The 18,290-nt window shown below is 43.4% G+C and overlaps 1 protein-coding gene across 1 annotated transcript in view; it reads right to left on the reverse strand.

The window, feature by feature from the left end:
• Nucleotides 1-4,671: 4,671 nt before the first annotated feature.
• Nucleotides 4,672-18,290, reverse strand: part of LOC137320449 (thrombospondin-4-like) — a 97,731-nt gene continuing 84,112 nt past the window's right edge. The window contains exons 20-22 of the mRNA XM_067982145.1: nt 16,987-17,159; nt 8,276-8,415; nt 4,672-4,914 (exon numbers count right to left, since the gene is read on the reverse strand). Of these exons, the coding sequence (XP_067838246.1) occupies nt 4,868-4,914; nt 8,276-8,415; nt 16,987-17,159 (360 nt within the window). The 3' untranslated portion in view covers nt 4,672-4,867. The remainder of the gene's footprint in view (nt 4,915-8,275; nt 8,416-16,986; nt 17,160-18,290) is intronic.

The following is an 18,290-nucleotide window of genomic DNA, read 5'->3' on the forward strand; positions in this document are numbered from 1 at the left end:
TGAGGCCCTAGTCAAAAAGAAGAAGGAGGCATATGACATGCATAGACAGCTGGGATCAAGTGGATCCCTTGAAGAGTATAGAGATTGCCGGAGTAGAGTTAAGAGAGAAATCAGGAGGGCAAAAAGGGGACTTGAGATTGCTTTGGCAGATAAGGCAAAGGAGAATCCAAAGAGCTTCTACAAATACGTAAAGGGCAAAAGAGTAATGAGGGAGAGAGTAGGGCCTCTTAAGGATCAACAAGGTCATCTATGTGCGGAACCACAAGAGATGGGTGAGATCCTAAATGAATATTTCACATCGGTATTTACGGTTGAGAAAGGCATGGATGTTAGGGAACTTGGGGAAATAAATAGTGATGTCTTGAGGAGTGTACATATTACAGAGAGGAAGGTGCTGGAAGTCTTAACGCGCATCAAGGTAGATAAATCTCCGGGACCTGATGAAATGTATCCCAGGACATTATGGGAGGTTAGGGAGGAAATTGCGGGTCCCCTAGCAGAGATATTTGAATCATCGACATCTACAGGTGAGGTGCCTGAAGATTGGAGGGTAGCAAATGTTGTGCCTTTGTTTAAGAAGGGAGGCAGGGAAAAGCCTGGGAACTACAGACCGGTGAGCCTGACATCTGTAGTGGGTAAGTTGTTAGAGGGTATTCTGAGAGACAGGATCTACAGGCATTTGGAGAGGCAGGGACTGATTAGGAACAGTCAGCATGGTTTTGTGAGAGGAAAATCATGTCTCACAAATTTGATTGAGTTTTTTGAAGGGGTAACCAAGAAGATAGATGAGGGCTGTGCAGTAGACGTGGTCTACATGGACTTTAGCAAAGCCTTTGACAAGGTACCGCATGGTAGGTTGTTACATAAGGTTAAATCTCATGGGATCCAAGGTGAGGTAGCCAATTGGATACAAAATTGGATTGACGACAGAAGACAGAGGTGGTTGTAGAGGGTTGTTTTTCAAACTGGAGGCCTGTGACCAGCGGTGTGCCTCAGGGATCGGTGCTGGGTCCGCTGTTATTTGTTATTTATATTAATGATTTGGATGAGAATTTAGGAGGCATGGTTAGTAAGTTTGCAGATGACACCAAGATTGGTGGCATTGTGGACAGTGAAGAAGGTTATCCAGGATTGCAACGGGATCTTGATAAATTGGGCCAGTGGGCCGATGAATGGCAGATGGAGTTTAATTTAGATAAATGTGAGGTGATGCATTTTGGTAGATCGAATCGGGCCAGGACCTACTCCGTTAATGGTAGGGCATTGGGGAGAGTTATAGAACAAAGAGATCTAGGAGTACAGGTTCATAGCTCCTTGAAAGTGGAGTCACAGGTGGATAGGGTGGTGAAGAAGGCATTCGGCATGCTTGGTTTCATTGGTCAGAACATTGAATGCAGGAGTTGGGATGTCTTGTTGAAGTTGTACAGGGCATTGGTGAGGCCACACTTGGAATACTGTGTACAGTTCTGGTCACCCTATTATAGAAAGGATATTATTAAACTAGAAAGAGTGCAGAAAAGATTTACTAGGATGCTACCGGGACTTGATGGTTTGACTTACAGGGAGAGGTTGGATAGACGGAGACTTTTTTCCCTGGAGAGTAGGAGGTTTAGGGGTGATCTTATAGAAGTCTATAAAATAATGAGGGGCATAGATAAGGTAGATAGTCAAAATCTTTTCCCAAAGGTAGGGGAGTCTATAACGAGAGGGCATAGATTTAAGGTGAGAGGGGAGAGATACAAAAGGGTCCAGAGGGGCAATTTTTTCACTCAAAGGGTGGTGAGTGTCTGGAACGAGCTGCCAGAGGCAGTAGTAGAGGCGGGTACAATTTTGTCTTTTAAAAAGTATTTGGACAGTTACATGGGTAAGATGGGTATAGAGGGATATGGGCCAAGTGCAGGCAATTGGGACTAGCTTAGTGGTATAAACTGGGCGACATGGACATGTTGGGCCGAAGGGCCTGTTTCCATGTTGTAAACTTTTATGATTCTATGACTTTGGAGAAGAAAGGGAGGTTGGAGATGGGGCAGTAGTAATACTGTATATCATAGGATATGTGATTAACATGGTACACACAAGATGATCCATTCTCCCTCCAACCTCCTGAGAACTAGTGCCTTCCATAACTTCCCTCCCAATTAATTGCCTTATGAGGATTGCTTATGTACTATCAAAGTATTTGCCTGGGATGGCCTACCACCTATTCCAATATTTTGCCCAATATACCCTATATATGTCCTTCATCTCCATTTTAAGACAGTGGCCTATACCATCTGACATTACATTTGTTAATTTGACTGAGTATCTTCTTGATCTCTTTAACAAGTCATAGTTAAAAACATACCATATGAGTGCCTTCATACCCATATATGTCCTTTGCCTCCATATTAAGACAGAATTATATCTTTGCCTTTGGTGTCCTTTTTCAAGTTGTAGAACTTCTTCTGGACCTCCTCTCAGGTCCTAATGATGGTTGACTCCAAGTTGAGGTGGACAGCAACCTGCTGCCATGCTCTTTGAATCAGGTACACGTTTGTGGTCACCCCCCCCTCCCCCCACATACAAAGTTACCTCAAATGTTCAGTACATATTTCAACCACTCTATCTGTAAGGACCCCAATGGTCCCAGTCCATGAAACAAGGCTTTTCAGCATCTTCAGTATGCCATTTTTACAAAATGTTCCACATTCAAGAACTATATGGTTGAAAGATTAGTGATTTCTGTTGGTTAAATGACAGCCTAGCATCTTGGAAAGTGTCAAAGGAGCATTATTATAGAATCATTGCAACTGACCATTTTTCTTTTGATATCATTAATGGGTTCAGATTGCATGGACACTTTAGCAGTGAAATTGTAATAACCTGCCATCCTAACTTGGGTTTGTTTTTATTATGGTAGCAATTAACTCTTTAGTTGGGAAAAAAGGAAATCTGCCCCTCATATCCTATAATTACCCACAATATCAAACCCGCTGCATTCTTTTACAGTGGCAATGGAAGCAATAGCTCAGGTTCCGGTTCTGGTTGTTCATTTTAGTTTCTTCATTGCACATTTGCAATAATGACATTGAATCACTCTAAGGCCATTCACCTGCCATAGTAGTTGAAGTGTTCTGTTCTGTATTACTTAAACATAACAATCCTGTACAACCCTCACAGCAGTTCTGCTCTTGTATGGCACAGTGTTGAACTTTTTGTTTAAAAATCAAAATGACTGTTTGTGGATCCCAAAAAGAAACTTCATACAATATCAGATACCATGTTATATTCACCATTAGGAGTACTGATAGTACAGTCACTGCAAATTTGTTATTCTATATGGCAATGCATAACATTAACATGTTTTTAGTCTCCTTCATTTTAAAAAAATATTCATTCTGCGGGATATGGGCGACTCTGACAAGGCCGGCATTTATTGCCCATTTCTAATTGCTCTGAGAAGGTGATGGTGGGCCTTCTTCTTGAGCAGCTTGATACAACTGAGTGGCTTGCCAGGCCACTTAGATGGCAGTTAAGTGTCATCCATGTTGGTGAGGGACTGGAGTCACATATATGCCAGACCGGGTAAGGACGGCAGGTTTCCTTCCCACAGGACACTTATGAACCAGTGTGATTGTATGACAATCCCACAACTTCATGGTCACTTTTACTGATACCAGCTTTTTGGGGCAGAAATTAGTCTAGGCCTGATTTTGGGCCCAGACCTGGCTCTGCTTGAGCAGTGCGCCCGCCCAGAGACACCCGAAGCCGGCCCGAAATTGTGACTCGGCCTCATCTAAATATTCCAGGCAAGCTGCCAGTGCCTGTTGCGCCTCCACAGGCCGCTCACCCTTCTGCAGCATTGAATTTAGGATTGCTTGCCTCGCTGATAGCGGCCCTCTGGTAGGTCCCGGGATTGGGGTGGGGGGAAGAACAGCAGCTGGGGTCCGATCGTGGCCAGTAGCAGCCGCTGGAAGTAATGTTGAGATGGGAGGAGCACACCTGTTCCTCTTGGCTCCACATTAAAAGTTAAAAACAAAATCTGTTTCATCAGCCAGCTCAACACACACCAGAGATTAACCTGTTTAGTTCAGCTCTCCTTGGAAAGTGTACTTACAAACTGAGCCACTGGGGAGCTACTTTAATATTCTGAACGGGAATGAGCCTCTGCCATACTTTTACACATAGCTGCTCTTCTTAGGGATCAGGAGTTGGAACTTTGGCTGTCTTTTTCTCCTCCCTCGCCTGGAAATTCTGAGGTTGACTGAAGTGCCTCCGCTGGCATCCTGGCGAAAGGCCAGCAGATGAGTAGGACATGGGCTTGAACTGGCAAATTCCTGTTCTGTAGAATTTTCTTTAGATTTAAGGTGATGGGTTATCTTGCTTCTGCCAGCAGAAGACCGAGGGGTACAAGGCAGTGCCATTTCCAAATGCACAGATATCATAGAGATGGGCAATAAATGCAGCCTTGTCACCATCACCCACATCCAAGAACAAATAGAAATAAACGTTTTATACAGTATCGCATATTATGGAGTAAAAACTGTTTTGCATCATCATAACAATAAATCTATAATGCCATTAATAGTTGATTTAATTATTAACATTAATTAAAGTTATTACCAAGTTTCTGCTGTGCTATAGTGTTAAACTAAAGATAAATATTGGAAAAATGTGATTAAACATGGCTTCTTAAAATGTTTTATTGGAATTTTTAATATAGGTGTCTAACCTGGCTGCCTCAGAGACAGTACAGCTCTGTGGCATAAACTTTGTTTACATTACTTGTTAAACACATTTCTTTTTCACAGCTGTTTCTTTTTCCAGATATCAGGCCTCGCTCCACATGGATTTCTCCTCTACAGTCTTTCCATTTACAAAGAATTGGCTACAACTGCTGTGCCCGGAACTCCTGGAAATCTTCGGGAACTGTATCTGAAAAGAAAGTCGCTGACTGTTAAACAAATGCTCACAAAAGAAGCTATAGATTAGAGGCTTAGGGTCTCTTCAGAACCAGAGACTGGGTAGTTGATATTCCAGTAGCTTTGGAAATTGATGCCGTGCACTGCAGAGATGGCAGAAACTTGGCACATGTGGTGTGCTCTATTCTGACACCAGTTATGTGCTTTGTGAGAATTTACTGCAAATGGGTAATGAACACAAATACGGAAAATAGATGTAAATGATCATATTAATATATAAAATCAAATGATCTGTAATAATAATCTTACATTCTTTACAGACAAAATATCCTCTGCCAAGTATTCTAAACGATGGATATCATGGGCACATTGACACCTTCCTAGACCCAAGTTGATGTTGTCCTTGGCACCAGTATGAAGACACTTTAGAACTACTCACAATTACTATTTGGCACAAAAGTATTTTATTCTGGATGGCTTGCTTTTATAGTGCAGTGTTTGAAGCCAGGAATTAGATTTTTTAAAAATTCATTCGCAGGATTTAGGCGTCGCTAGGAAGGCCGGCATTTATTGCTCATCCCTAGTTGCCCTTGAGAAGGTGACGGTGGGCTTACTTCTATGATTATTTGGACTTCTACTCACAATGTTCCTTTCTATATTTGTTTGACTCCCAAAGGAGAGAGGTGTCTGGGAAGATCACGCAAGCAACCCGAGTGACTTCAAACTGAGAGTGTAGCTACAAAAAACCAGCTACACCCAACCGGGTCAATTCAACAATTTTCCGAATGTCTTGGCCAACAATTATCCCTCAGTCAATGCCACTAATAACAGATTAACTGATCATTCATTGATTGATCTTATTGCTGTTGGTGAGATTTTGCTGTGTGTAAAACAGTTGCTGTACTGGTCTACAAAGCAACAGTGACTGCACCTCTAAAGTAATGCTTTGACTGTGAAGATCTTTGAGACGTCCTGAGGACCTGAATGTCGCTCTATAAATGTAAGTTCATTCTTTTATTGTTTTCTTTCATTTTAATTGGAGCTAAAATAGCTCTGTAGCTCCATTTCACCCACCTCAACATAGAATGCAGCTGCTTTGGAGAAATTTAACTGCTAACACAGGCCCCAAAAATCTGAGAGTCTCATTCACCACTGTAACAATGGCGGAGCGGGACTTCTGCTCACTGGCTACTTGTGCCCCAGACCCTGTTTGAATTCTCGGGGTCAGGGGCACTTGCATAAATTGGGTGGATGCTCCCAGCATTTGCAGTAGTGGGAGTTAGTGGGGGGGAGGGAAACTGCCTGCGGAGCCATGCCACAGCACTGAAGAACCGGGTGTGCCCAGTCAAAGATTTAAAAAACTTTTTAAAATGGCTGGTTCCCAATTAGGCCAATTTGCCCACAACAACCGATTGCTCCATGATTAGTTGTCACAGCAAACTGGCGTTTTAGGTTATTGCAGGCCGCATTTCTGCCGGGATGAGGTAATGGCAAGAATGCTTCATGTAGGCATATATTATGTCGGGGTAACCAGAGGTGATACTGGTAGGGATTTGGGCAGGTGATGTCATCCTGCCAATCCCGTCCACACAGGTGGGATGCATGAAACACCCGTCCCCACTTCAGGCAGAAATTTCGACACCGTATTAAGCGGGCAGAGACCCTCTGAAACCAGGTTGCAACACACATTTCAACCCTGCTTACTCAGATAGTGCCTCAGAAGCACCAGAAAGTACGTGGCTTTTTGGTGCCACTGCATTTTTATATCACCGGAGGAAGCCCCATTGCTTTCTGTTCCTCTCAACAGTTTTTAAAGGTTCCTGGCATCATTGCCACATCTCACAGTGAATTTTGATTTGTATGAGAAACTGTGCCTGGTTTGTAGCTATTACTAACTACATACCATTTTGACTTATTAAAAAAGGAATCTGTTGCCATTTCAAAGCCAGCACTGTGGAGTTTATGGTGTGACTAAAGAGCTCCATCAGTGATGTCCCCTCAATAATGTGCTGCAGGAAAAGAAATCAATGGCATCAGTGGCAGGTGGATGTATTTCTCCATTCACGCAGCTTTGTGTGGTTAGGAACACTTAGATGTGGATTTTGTGCTCGATAAAAATAGATATTTACAATCCACTTCCCACTTTTTAAATAGTCAAGACTATAATGTCTAGGATAAATGTTTGACATCAGCATAACAAAAATCTATGAAGATTTTCACATTCCTTTTGTTTAAGAGTTTCCCACATTGTTAACAAACTAGAAAATGTAATACATGCCGTGTTAGTTAAAATTGAGATTTGCTGCAGGAGCATCTGAATATGATGCTGATCCATCAAAAGGTCAATTTCATGATTTCAAATTTGAACATTCTGATTTCTCAAAATATGCACTTTGTCCCAAATAAATTATACCTGTTCAAAATAAAATGCAAATCCATTCCACTAGGCTCCAAATTTATCAGATCATCTGCTGGTATTTTGCCACCTACAAAATGATCCCATCAACAAACACATCTTCCTCTTTGCTTTCTGGGATACCCTCGTTCATTCTTCAAACACCCTGACTTCCAGCAACTGTAGCAAATGCAAGGCCTGTTCATTCACCTCTTCCCACAAGAGCCCAAATACACCTTCCATGTGAGTCGGCAATTTACATGTACTTGGTCCAAACTGTTGCTCACAGTGTGACCTCTTTTTTTAATTTGTTCTCAGAATGTGGGCGAAATGCTGGCAAGGCCACATTTATTGCCCATCCTTAGTTGCCCAGTAAGAGTCAACCATGTAGCGTGTGACAGGAACCACATGTAGGCCAGACTGGGTGGCAGATTTCCTTCCTTGAAGGGCATTAGTGAAGCAGTTGGGTTTTTACCACAATCTAGCAAGTTTCATTATTTTATCTGGTACCAGCCCAAAAATGACCAGATTCATTGAATTCAATTTCCCAACTTGCCATGGTGAGATTTGAACTCACAACTTCTGGATTGCTAGTTCAGCACCATAACCACTAGGCTTACTGTACACATACTGAGGCAACTAAACACAGATTGTTGTGTTCTCAAATGTCATCCTGACACACAATAACATGGAGCACTCTCCGTTGTATTATCGGCCACATTAACAGCCTCTCTGTGGCAGGAGTCAGCATTCCTGACCCAGACCTGTACCTGTTGTTCTCCCCTCTCAGCTTTGTTCAGTCCTATAATGGTTTTACTTATCTTCTAATTCTGATGAAGGGCCCACACTGAAATCTTAACCTGTCTTTTCTCTTTTCAGATGTTGATGGACCTATTGTGTATTTTCAGATTCCGTCTGTTGTTAATTACCAATTCTGATACTACTTCCACACAACCAACGAGGGACAACTGTTCCTTACCATTGCAACGATATTTGAGATTGGACCAGATGATGTTTTCCTGGGAGAAACAGAAGACTCCCAGTCGTCCTCCTCGCATGGTAGTGTCTATTGTAACTCCAGAATCAGCCACCAGATCTGAACCTTCATAAAACCTTGCCCTGTGAAAAACACGCCAGCTATCATGAATCTAAAACAACTTCCATTTACATTTACTTTGCATTAATTCTTTTAACATAGAAAAATGTCCCAGGGCACTTCACAGAGGCTTGAGGAAAACAGATACCAAGCCAAAGAAGGAAAGAATAGGAGGGACAACCAAAAGCTTGGCCAAAGAGGTGGATTTTGAGGAGGATCCTTTAGGATTAACCCTTAGCCTACTAAAAAGCTGAAAATCTTATTTGAATACCCATTAGAAACCCTGGGCCTATAATGTGGTCTTGACACTGGCAGCAGGAGCGGTGGCTCTTTAGACGCTGCATGGTCGTAGTGGCACTACATAGAATTACATAGATTTTACAACACAGAAATAGGCCATTCGGCCCAACTGGTCTATGAATATGTTCATGTTCCACACGAGCCTCCCCCCACCCTATTTCATCTAACTTTATCAGCATACCCTTCTATTCCTTTCTCCCTTGTGTACTTATCTAGCTTCCCCTTAAATGCATCTATGCTAATCACCTCAGCTACTCCTTGTGGTAGCAAGTTCCACATTTTATTCACTCTCTGGATTCCTTATTGGATTTATTAGTGACTATCTTATATTTATGTCCTCTAATTTTGAACTCCTCTCCACGTCTATCCTTTCGAATCCCTTCATAATTTTAAAGACTTCTATCAGGTCACCCCTCAGCCTTCTCTTTTCTAGAGAAAAGAGCCCCATCATGTTCAGGTTTTCCTGATAGTTATAACCTCTCAGTTCTGGTGTCATCCTTGTAAATCTTTTTTTGTACCTTCTCCAGTGCCTGTATTTCCTTTTGTAATATGGGGACCAGAACTATTCACAGTGCTCCAAGTGTGGTCCAACCAAGGTTTGATACAAGTCGAACTTCTTTGCGTTTCAATTCTATTCCACTAGCTGAACTCATGCCATATTGCAAGGTTAGATCCATTTCAGAATGTTGCAACACTTGGTGCACAGCACAAGAAGCCAAGGGACACGTTGTTTGGTGGCAGCAGCTCTTAAATGGTTGCTGGTCAACTTAAAACTGTACTGTTACTGAGGGGTAAAAATGGCTGCAGCAGGACAACAAATGGCACCATTCCAGGTTCCAGCTTTGGAAGTCCTGCTGCAGCAGGTGCTGGAGAGAAAGGTTTTCCTTTTTGCAGTGAAGGGGCAGGCCCTTCTGGTGAGCAGCATGAGAGTAGCCTGGATGGAGTTAGCATAAAAAGGGCCGGATGTCTCACCTGTGACTAAATTCTGGAAGTCATAGAACCATAGTTGTTTACAGCGCAGAAGGAGGGCTTTCGGCCCATTGCGTTTGTGCTGGCTCTTTGCTGCAGCAAGTGAGGAACAAATTAGCTGCTCTCCAAAATGAAAATGTGTACTTGAATGTGGAGCAGGGAGGTGCAGGAGTGCTGCTCCCAGCTTCACATTAAAACCATAGGCTGCTGACGGCCCCCGCTCGGCCCCTCCTGATCACCTTCCTTCCTGATCGCCCCTCCTCCGATCGCCTTCCCTCCCCCTCCCCTTTCAGCACTTACCTGAGGCAAGTGCCTGTGATGCAGCAGCCTGAAATTCCAAGCCTCTGCCAGCCAGCTGGTCTGAATGGCTTATTAATATACTAGGCCTTTTGCCTCTGAGCCATCAGGGAACTTCAGCAGTTTAAATTTTAATTATCCACTGTATTTGAAGCATTATGCTTGTAGACATAGAGTGTAGCAGGGGTGCAGTGATTCAATATAAATTGTGTGAAAAGCACTGTACAGGGATATCAGCACAACACAGTAGGGAGGGAATGAGTGGGTGCGATGGCCATTTTGCTTTGAGAACAGCGTTTAACAGTGGTGCCTGTGAACCTGTGAACCCTGAACTCTGACTTATGGAAGTGACAGCAATCTCTGAGGTGGTTCTCCAGCAACTCAAACTCACTAGGGGCAATTTTAACCATAATTGCCGGACGAAAAACGTGTGATAGTGAACTGGCAGCCGGTTTCACACCTCTCTCGATTTCTTTTCCCACTCTGGTAAACAGTAAAATTAACCCCGCTGACTGAGCTTTGGTCACTTAGGATTCCAAAACTCAAAAAACAAATTCCCCATCTGTTTGGAACTTTAACAACTCAGTGGTCAATTGTACAGATAAATGATCCAAAATGGAGCTAGAGATCCAATTCTATGTGACCGAGGACAGTGGGTTGGGTTGTGACATCAAAAAGGAAAGTGATAGCATAGAAATCCAGGGGACGTGCGTTTAAACTGTGGAAGAGTGGGCATAGACCAGATGTTAGGCGGTTCTTCTTTTCCCAGAGAGTAGTGAGTCTCTGGAATACATTGCCGGCTGGTGTGGTGCATGCTCACTCTCCGCATGCCTTCAAGAAGGAGTTGGACTGGTTTCTTCACTGGGGCAGAGATCGCATCATATAGAAGGTAAGTATTTTATAAATAGCACTGGTCCATGTGATCTCCTGGACTGGTTTCGATCGTCTGAGGGGATCGGAGAGGAATTTTCCAGAGAATTTTTTCCCTTATTGGCCCTGGGTTTTTTGTCTGTTTTTTTCCGTTTCCCAGGAGATTAATTACATGGCTGCGAAGAGATGGAGGGGGGGGGGAAGGAAGTATCTAGTCATGATGTTCCAGCCATCAAGAGTGTTGGACAGGCTTGATGGATCAGCTCACCTTTTCCCGCTCGTCAATTTTGTATGTTTGTATGAAACATTCAATCTTAAAATAAACCTGAAGCTGTTGATTATATCACATCGCATTTTGTAGGAGTGTGAAACTTCTGATGTTATTTTCACTCACTACTTTGTGTACACAGGAAATGGATCATTCTCACTTTGTGGGCTGTCTGACTGTGGTTCAACAAACTTTACTTACCTATAAATACCACTGCATGAAAAATGTAGCAATCATGATCCCACATCCTGTTATAGGTCTTGGTTTAAGAGCAATTGCTTCATTACATGGATTGGCTTCAGCGAACAGTGTGGGGTAGATCTTGACTTTGTGCGATAGTGTAAAACAAGTGATAGCACGTAGGCAGCCCGTTTATATTTCTCCCGATTTTTATTCCCATTGAGTTCAACAGAATTAAGAATCGAGAGAAAGGTAAAACAGGCTTCTGACTCGCTATCACTTGTTTTACACTATCGCACAAAGTCAAGATCTACCCCTGTATGTATGTCTTGTACAAATAGCAACGGTTGCTGTTAATCTCATTCAATGGAGCACTGCATTTAGTGAGATATCCTATTATAGCAGTAACTAGCTGTAATTTAAGCAAGTTTGTATATGAACTTTACTTATTTCCTGGGATTTACTTAAAACCTAGTTTGATTCAAATAGTTCTGTTAAAATATTTACGGAACTTTTTTTCTTACTTGTGTCCAGTGTTGATTGAATTCTACTAAGAAACGTCATTTTGTGAACAAATAAAGAAAATACCTGACCACACAGTCCACGTACAAAACAACAACAACTTATATAGCGCCTTTAACGTAGCGAAACGTCCCAGGGCGCTTCACAGCGGCGTTATCAAACAAAATTTCACACCGAGCCACATAAGGAAGTATTAGGACAGAGGTAGGTTTTAAGGAGCGTCTTAAGGGAGGAGAGAGAGGTAGAGAGGTTTAGGGAGGGAATTCCAGAACTTAGGGCCTAGGCAGCTGAAGACACGCCCGCCAATGGTGGAGGGATTAAAATCGGGGATGCGCAAGAGGCAAGAATTGGAGGAGCGCAGAGATCTCGGAGGGTTGTGGGGCTGGAGGAGGTTACAGAGAAAGGGAGGGGTGAGGCCACGGAGGGATTTGAAATCAAGGATGTGAATTTTAAAATTAAAATTTTAAAAGCTCATCTGCATGTCATATCTGTTTCATTTGTGGAAATATACCTATTTATATAGGACATATTATTGCTTGGGCGATCTCCAGAGCTAATGGGGGTTATATTGGATAACCACTGAAAACGGGCGCTGGGATCGCGGCGTGCGATTAACCCGCGCCCGGTCGTAGTGATGCAGGCAGCACGTAACATTCGTGCTGCCTGATGATTTAAATTATTGCTGCGTGCTGCCAGCGCTATCTGCGTTGTTGATTGGCTGCTCACACCAGCGGGGGCCCCGATAGTGGGAGTGGCTAGCTCTACTTAAAGGCAGCCTGCACCTCTTAAAGGGGAGGTGTACTGTGGCTGCAGGAAGTAGCTTTGGGGAAGTGCTGGAAGATATTGAAGAACGGCTGTGCCTGGGAGAGAGCGTGCACCGCGGTTCTCAGACGGTGCACTAGAGGCCTTGGTGGAAGAGGTGGACAGGCGGGGGGTCATCTTATATCCCCAGGGGGGCAGGAGGCCCTCCAGACACATGCTGAAGAGGCAGTAGGAGGCTGTGTGGATGAGGTAAATGCCGGGAGCATCGCACCACGCACATGGATGCAGTGCAGGAAGAAGTTCAATGATTTGACATGAGTCAAGGTGAGTGAGTTCAACTGTCACATGGAATATCCTACCAACTGCACCATTAGCCTCATCCACTGCTCCCTGCACTACACCCCCCCGTCTCCCACCGTCTCCCACCTACCAACAAACTCTTTCAATTAGTACGCAACCCTGCGAATCAGATGCTGCATCTCACCCTCACAGATTACTACTCTTGCAAGCCGCACACCCACAACCCACAGGTCACACACACTGGCAGCTATTTAACCATGACAGCCACTTCACCCAAACATCTTGCAGGTCACTCACTGATAACACATTTTCCTCTTTCTTGCAGGAGAAGGTGGTGCACAACAGTAGGCAGCAGGAAAGAACTGGAGGACAGGCACACCTACATGTCCTCACCCCCATGGAGGGGACAGTGTTGTCCATCATTGGATGGGCTGTCGCTGAGGCCATGGTGCTGGAGGTATCAATGATGAGGGTCTCTACATACCTAATCCTCCTTCTCGCTTCCCAATTCTCCCTCAGCCCACAATCTTTTCTGACTCACGTGCTGCAGATAGCGTAAGCACGCACATCTTACTTCCTCCTCTCCCTGCACCACAACTCAACCCATGTCCCTGGGCCTGTCTACCTTGTTGTCTCCCTGCCTCTTCCTCCACTTCTTCCTCCTTCTCTTCCTCCTCCATCTCTTCCTCCTCCTCCCTCTTCTGGCAGCTTGTCCTGCTCAGCGTGGCCTCTCTGCATGCTTCCAGTTATGTTCAATTCCCAGGGGAAGCCCTAGCAGGCCATCCATGTCTGGAAACAATTTTGGTCAGCACACTACTTTAAATGCCACTAAAAGTACTTCAAGACCAGCCAGACCACTCTCTATAGAATATTGCAACTTTCTCCAAGTATAGGAAATTTCCACAAACATATACAACTGTACCAGCATCCAGAATAACTAATCCAGCAACTAACCTGTAACTCCCACCTGCTCCCTTTAAACAGCACTGGTGGGGGGTTCTCTCATGCCATTTAAGTCCTGTTCAACTGTGCGAGGTTAAGACAGCGTGTTGGCTGGAGCGTGGAGTTCCAAAATGCCGCCGGCTGATCCAAATCAGTGATGCACGCTGATCTACGTCACAATCTGTCTACACTACATGCTGCCGGCATTCATTAGGTGCACGCGCACAACCACCTTTGCCAAAATGGCGTCCTGAGCACTTCACGTCGGAAGTGTGCAGGCGCATCTCGGACGCCATTTTCGGGGTTTAGGAGTCTGCGTAGCCCCTACAAAATGGGTGCTACATGGCCCAATTTCGCCCCCAATGTCACTCCATTATTTAAGAAGGGTAGGAGAGATAAATTAGGAAATTATAGGCCTTTTAGTCTAATGTCTGTTGTGGAGAAGTTACTAGAATCTGTTATTAGGAATGGAGTGACTGAGCATTTGGACAAATATGAGCTGATCAGAGAGAGCCAGCATGGATTTGCGAAAGGTAAGTCATGTCTAATGAATCTAGTTGAATTTTTGGAGGAGTTAACTAATGTGGTAGATAAGGGAGTGTCTATGGATGTTATTTATATGGATTTCCAGAAGATATTCCATAAGGTTCCATATACAAAACTTAAGAGAAATGAGAGTGCATGGAATTGGAGGCAACCTATTGACATCGGTAGGGAATTGATGAGGAGGCAGGAGACAGAGAGTAGGGATAATGGGTTTGTACTCAAATTGGTAGGATGTAGCTAGTAGTGTCCCCCAGTGATCTGCACTGGGGCCTTAGCTTTTTACTATATTTATAAATGATTTAGATGAAGGAATAGAGTCGTATATCTAAGTTTGCTAACAACACCAAGTTGGTGGCACAGTAATTAGTTTGGATGGGAGCAGAAAGTTGCAAAGGGACATTAACAGATTAAGTGAGTGAGCAAAATTGTGGCAGATGGAGTTCAATTCAGGGAAGTGTGAGGTCATCCACTTCGGACCTAAGAAGGATAGATCAGAGAATTTTCTAAATGGTGAGAAGCTAGGAACTGTGGAGGAGCAGAGATTATGGGGTCTGAGTACAGAAATCACTAAGAGCTGGTGGACAGGTTCAAAAAATAATTAAAAAGGCTGATGGAATGTTGGCCCTTATCTCAAGATGGCTGGAATACAAAGGGGTGGAAGTTATTTTACAACTGTACAAAGCTCTGGTTAGACCCTAACTGGAGTGCTGCATTCAGTTCTGGGTGCTGCACCTCGAAAGATATATTGGCCTTGGAGGGGGTGCAGCGCAGATTCACCAGAACGATACCGGGGGTAAAAGGGTTAAATTATGAGGACAGGTTGCATGGACTAGGCTTGTATTCCATTGAGTATAGAAGATTAAGGGGTGATCTAGTCATAGAGTCATAGAGTCATAGAGTTATACAGCATGGATAGAGGCCCTTCGGCCCATCGTGTCCGCGCCGGCCATCAGCCCTGTCTACTCTAATCCCATATTCCAGCATTTGGTCCGTAGCCTTGTATGCTATGGCATTTCAAGTGCTCATCCAAATGCTTCTTGAATGTTGTGAGGGTTCCTGCCTCCACAACCCTTTCAGGCAGTGAGTTCCAGACTCCAACCACCCTCTGGGTGAAAAAGTTCTTTCTCAAATCCCCTCTAAACCTCCCGCCTTTTACCTTGAATCTATGCCCCCTTGTTATAGAACCCTCAACGAAGGGAAAAAGCTCCTTAGTATCCATCCTATCTGTGCCCCTCATAATTTTGTACACCTCAATCATGTCCCCCCTCAGCCTCCTCTGCTCCAAGGAAAACAAACCCAAACTTCCCAGTCTCTCTTCATAGCTGAAGCGCTCCAGCCCTGGTAACATCCTGGTGAATCTCCTCTGCACCCTCTCCAAAGCGATCACATCCTTCCTATAGTTGAGGTTTTTAAGATGATTAAAGGATTTGATAGGATAGATAAAGAGAAACTATTTCCTCTGGTGGGGAAGTCCAGAACAAGGGGTCATAACCTTAAAATTAGAGCTAGGCGGTCAGGAAGCACTTCTTTCCCTAAAAAGCTGTTGAGGCTGGGGTGGCGGCGGTCAATTGAAAATTTCAAAACTGAGATTGATAGATATTTGTTAGGCAAGGATATACGGATCAGTCATGATCTACTTAAATGCCGGAACAGTCTCGAGGGGCTGAATGGCCTACTACTGTTCCAATGGTGAGGGTTTGGAGGAGGCAGAAATTACAGAATGACTTGGATAAAATATGTAAGTGGGCAGAACAATGCAGATGAGATTTTAATCAGACAATTATAAAACAATGCACATAGGAAGGAAAAATAGATGGCACACATAGTGAATGATATTGAAATAGATAAGGATGAATTTGGAAGTGACCAAGGAGCCTTAGTAGAATCAACGCTCAATGAATCCAACCAATGTAGAGCATCAATCAATAAAGCGAATAGAATGCTGAACTACAGCCAAAACAGTCAAGTACAAATTTGGAAGAATTCATGTTCAAACCACACTTTGAATATTGTGTCCAGTTCTGGTCACCGAGGCACAAGGCAAACATCAGGCATTGGAGATCCCTAGTGTCAGGGATCCAAGTTATGAGGAAAGTCTCGAGGGACTTTGGCTTTTCAGCCGTGAAACGAGGTGTCTCAGGGTGACCTTGTAAAGGTATATAAAATGGCAAATGGTATCGAAAAGATTAATCTGGAATATTATTTCTAACCAAATAGCAAGAGTAAGACAAAGGCACAGAGATGCAAAGTAATAAGAGGCAAGTTTGGAAAAAAAGAACAGGAGTAGGCCATTCAACCCTTGAGCTTGTTCCGCAATTTGGGACTGATATCAGGAAGTACTTCTTCACATAAAGAGTGATAAACAATGGACCTGCAGCTACAGTAGTGGAGGAAATAATCCTGTAGCATCTTCCTGGATGGTGAGCTAAGATAGGCTGAATGGTTTTCCTCATCCATGGCTATCTTGTGAATTGATTTGTTTTTGGTATCTGGAGTAGATTCTAAATGGTATGACTCTGGGTACAGATGTGAATGCGAATGCAGTTAATAAGTCTATCTTTATCAGGATGTGTTACATAGTTGAAAGAAAAGAACTGTCCAGATCTGATTCATAAATAATAATAAATTTCCACTCTACCTGATATATCCAATTTGGGGTCTATGCTGCAAAAACCAGCGATAAGAGACCTTGTCTTTCCAACCCACATTCCTGGGGTCTTTCCATAGTAGTCGGACCTGGTCAGTGGTGTCTCCAGTGTGCCAGAGTGCATTTCGTAGATGCTCACCTGGTCCGGTTTTTGACTTGACTGCCTGCAGAACCAGTTACGACAGGAAATGGAAACTATTACAGGTAACATCCGTTTCAATAGCAATTAAAAAAGATAAAAATGTTAAAATATCAACCTTGAACTCTGAGGAATGAAAACCTCTTTAGTTGCTATAAACAAATACATTTCCCATCACATTCTGCATTTCATTTTTGCATTTATGAAGGGCTAGACCTAGTAATATAGGGCAGCGGAGTCCCATTAGAGCTCGTGCCAACCTCAACTAATATTTACATTTATTGGCCTTCTTCATTGGCTGTTTTGAGGCAGATTGCTGGATAAGACACTTTTATTATGCCATGGGACACCATTTTGGAAGGATGACACATTGCCGTCAGGTTTCAGCCTGCACCAGACGTGTACACTACAGTCCTCTAACTGAGAATTCTTGAGAGCATGTGGAGGCTGCACTCTCTGCAAAACTCAGGGAAACTGGACATGCATCAGAAGGTGTGTCGAACTCAGTAAGTTGAGGTGAAAACTATTTAGGGAATCTTGCTGCAAAGAAGTTTGTATTCAAGATTGAAAAAGTGTGGAGATAAGGGTGGAAAACAGAAAAAAAATCTATCAATCAGAACCTTCAACTCAACAAATTAGGGAAACCAACTATGTGAATATTAAAAGCATTATAGCCTCAAATTTGTGGTCGCAGCGAATGTTTAGCTGTCAGAGTAAACCTAGCCGGAAGTGCTGAGCTGACTGCATGCAACTTTACATGGTCAACTCATTACAATAATTAGCATAAGTTCCCTGCACAAATTTGGCCTTGAATCAACAGTTAGATTAATGGGGGTTGCAGAAATCTAGCCAGCAGCAATAATTTAAAACAATGTGAAATTTTGTTTTAGGCATAGGTGGCTATGTACATGAGGAAATACTGTTTCACTCTTTATAAAGATTCCATATAGATTTAAAATATTTTCCAACCTTTACCAATGCTGTGAGGTGGAGGAAGAAGTACCAGGCCAAAATGAAGTGAAAGAAAATCAATGTGGAGACGCAAAACAAAGGCTGGGAATTTCCATGTGAAACTCCATTAACACCATTGATGTTGTGGTGGTGGAATGGGAGAGGCCCCAAGGAAATTCCCGGCCAAAGTCTGTGCACAAGTAAT

Source organism: Heptranchias perlo, chromosome 4 (genome assembly GCF_035084215.1).
Source record: "Heptranchias perlo isolate sHepPer1 chromosome 4, sHepPer1.hap1, whole genome shotgun sequence".
Lineage (NCBI taxonomy): Eukaryota > Metazoa > Chordata > Chondrichthyes > Hexanchiformes > Hexanchidae > Heptranchias > Heptranchias perlo.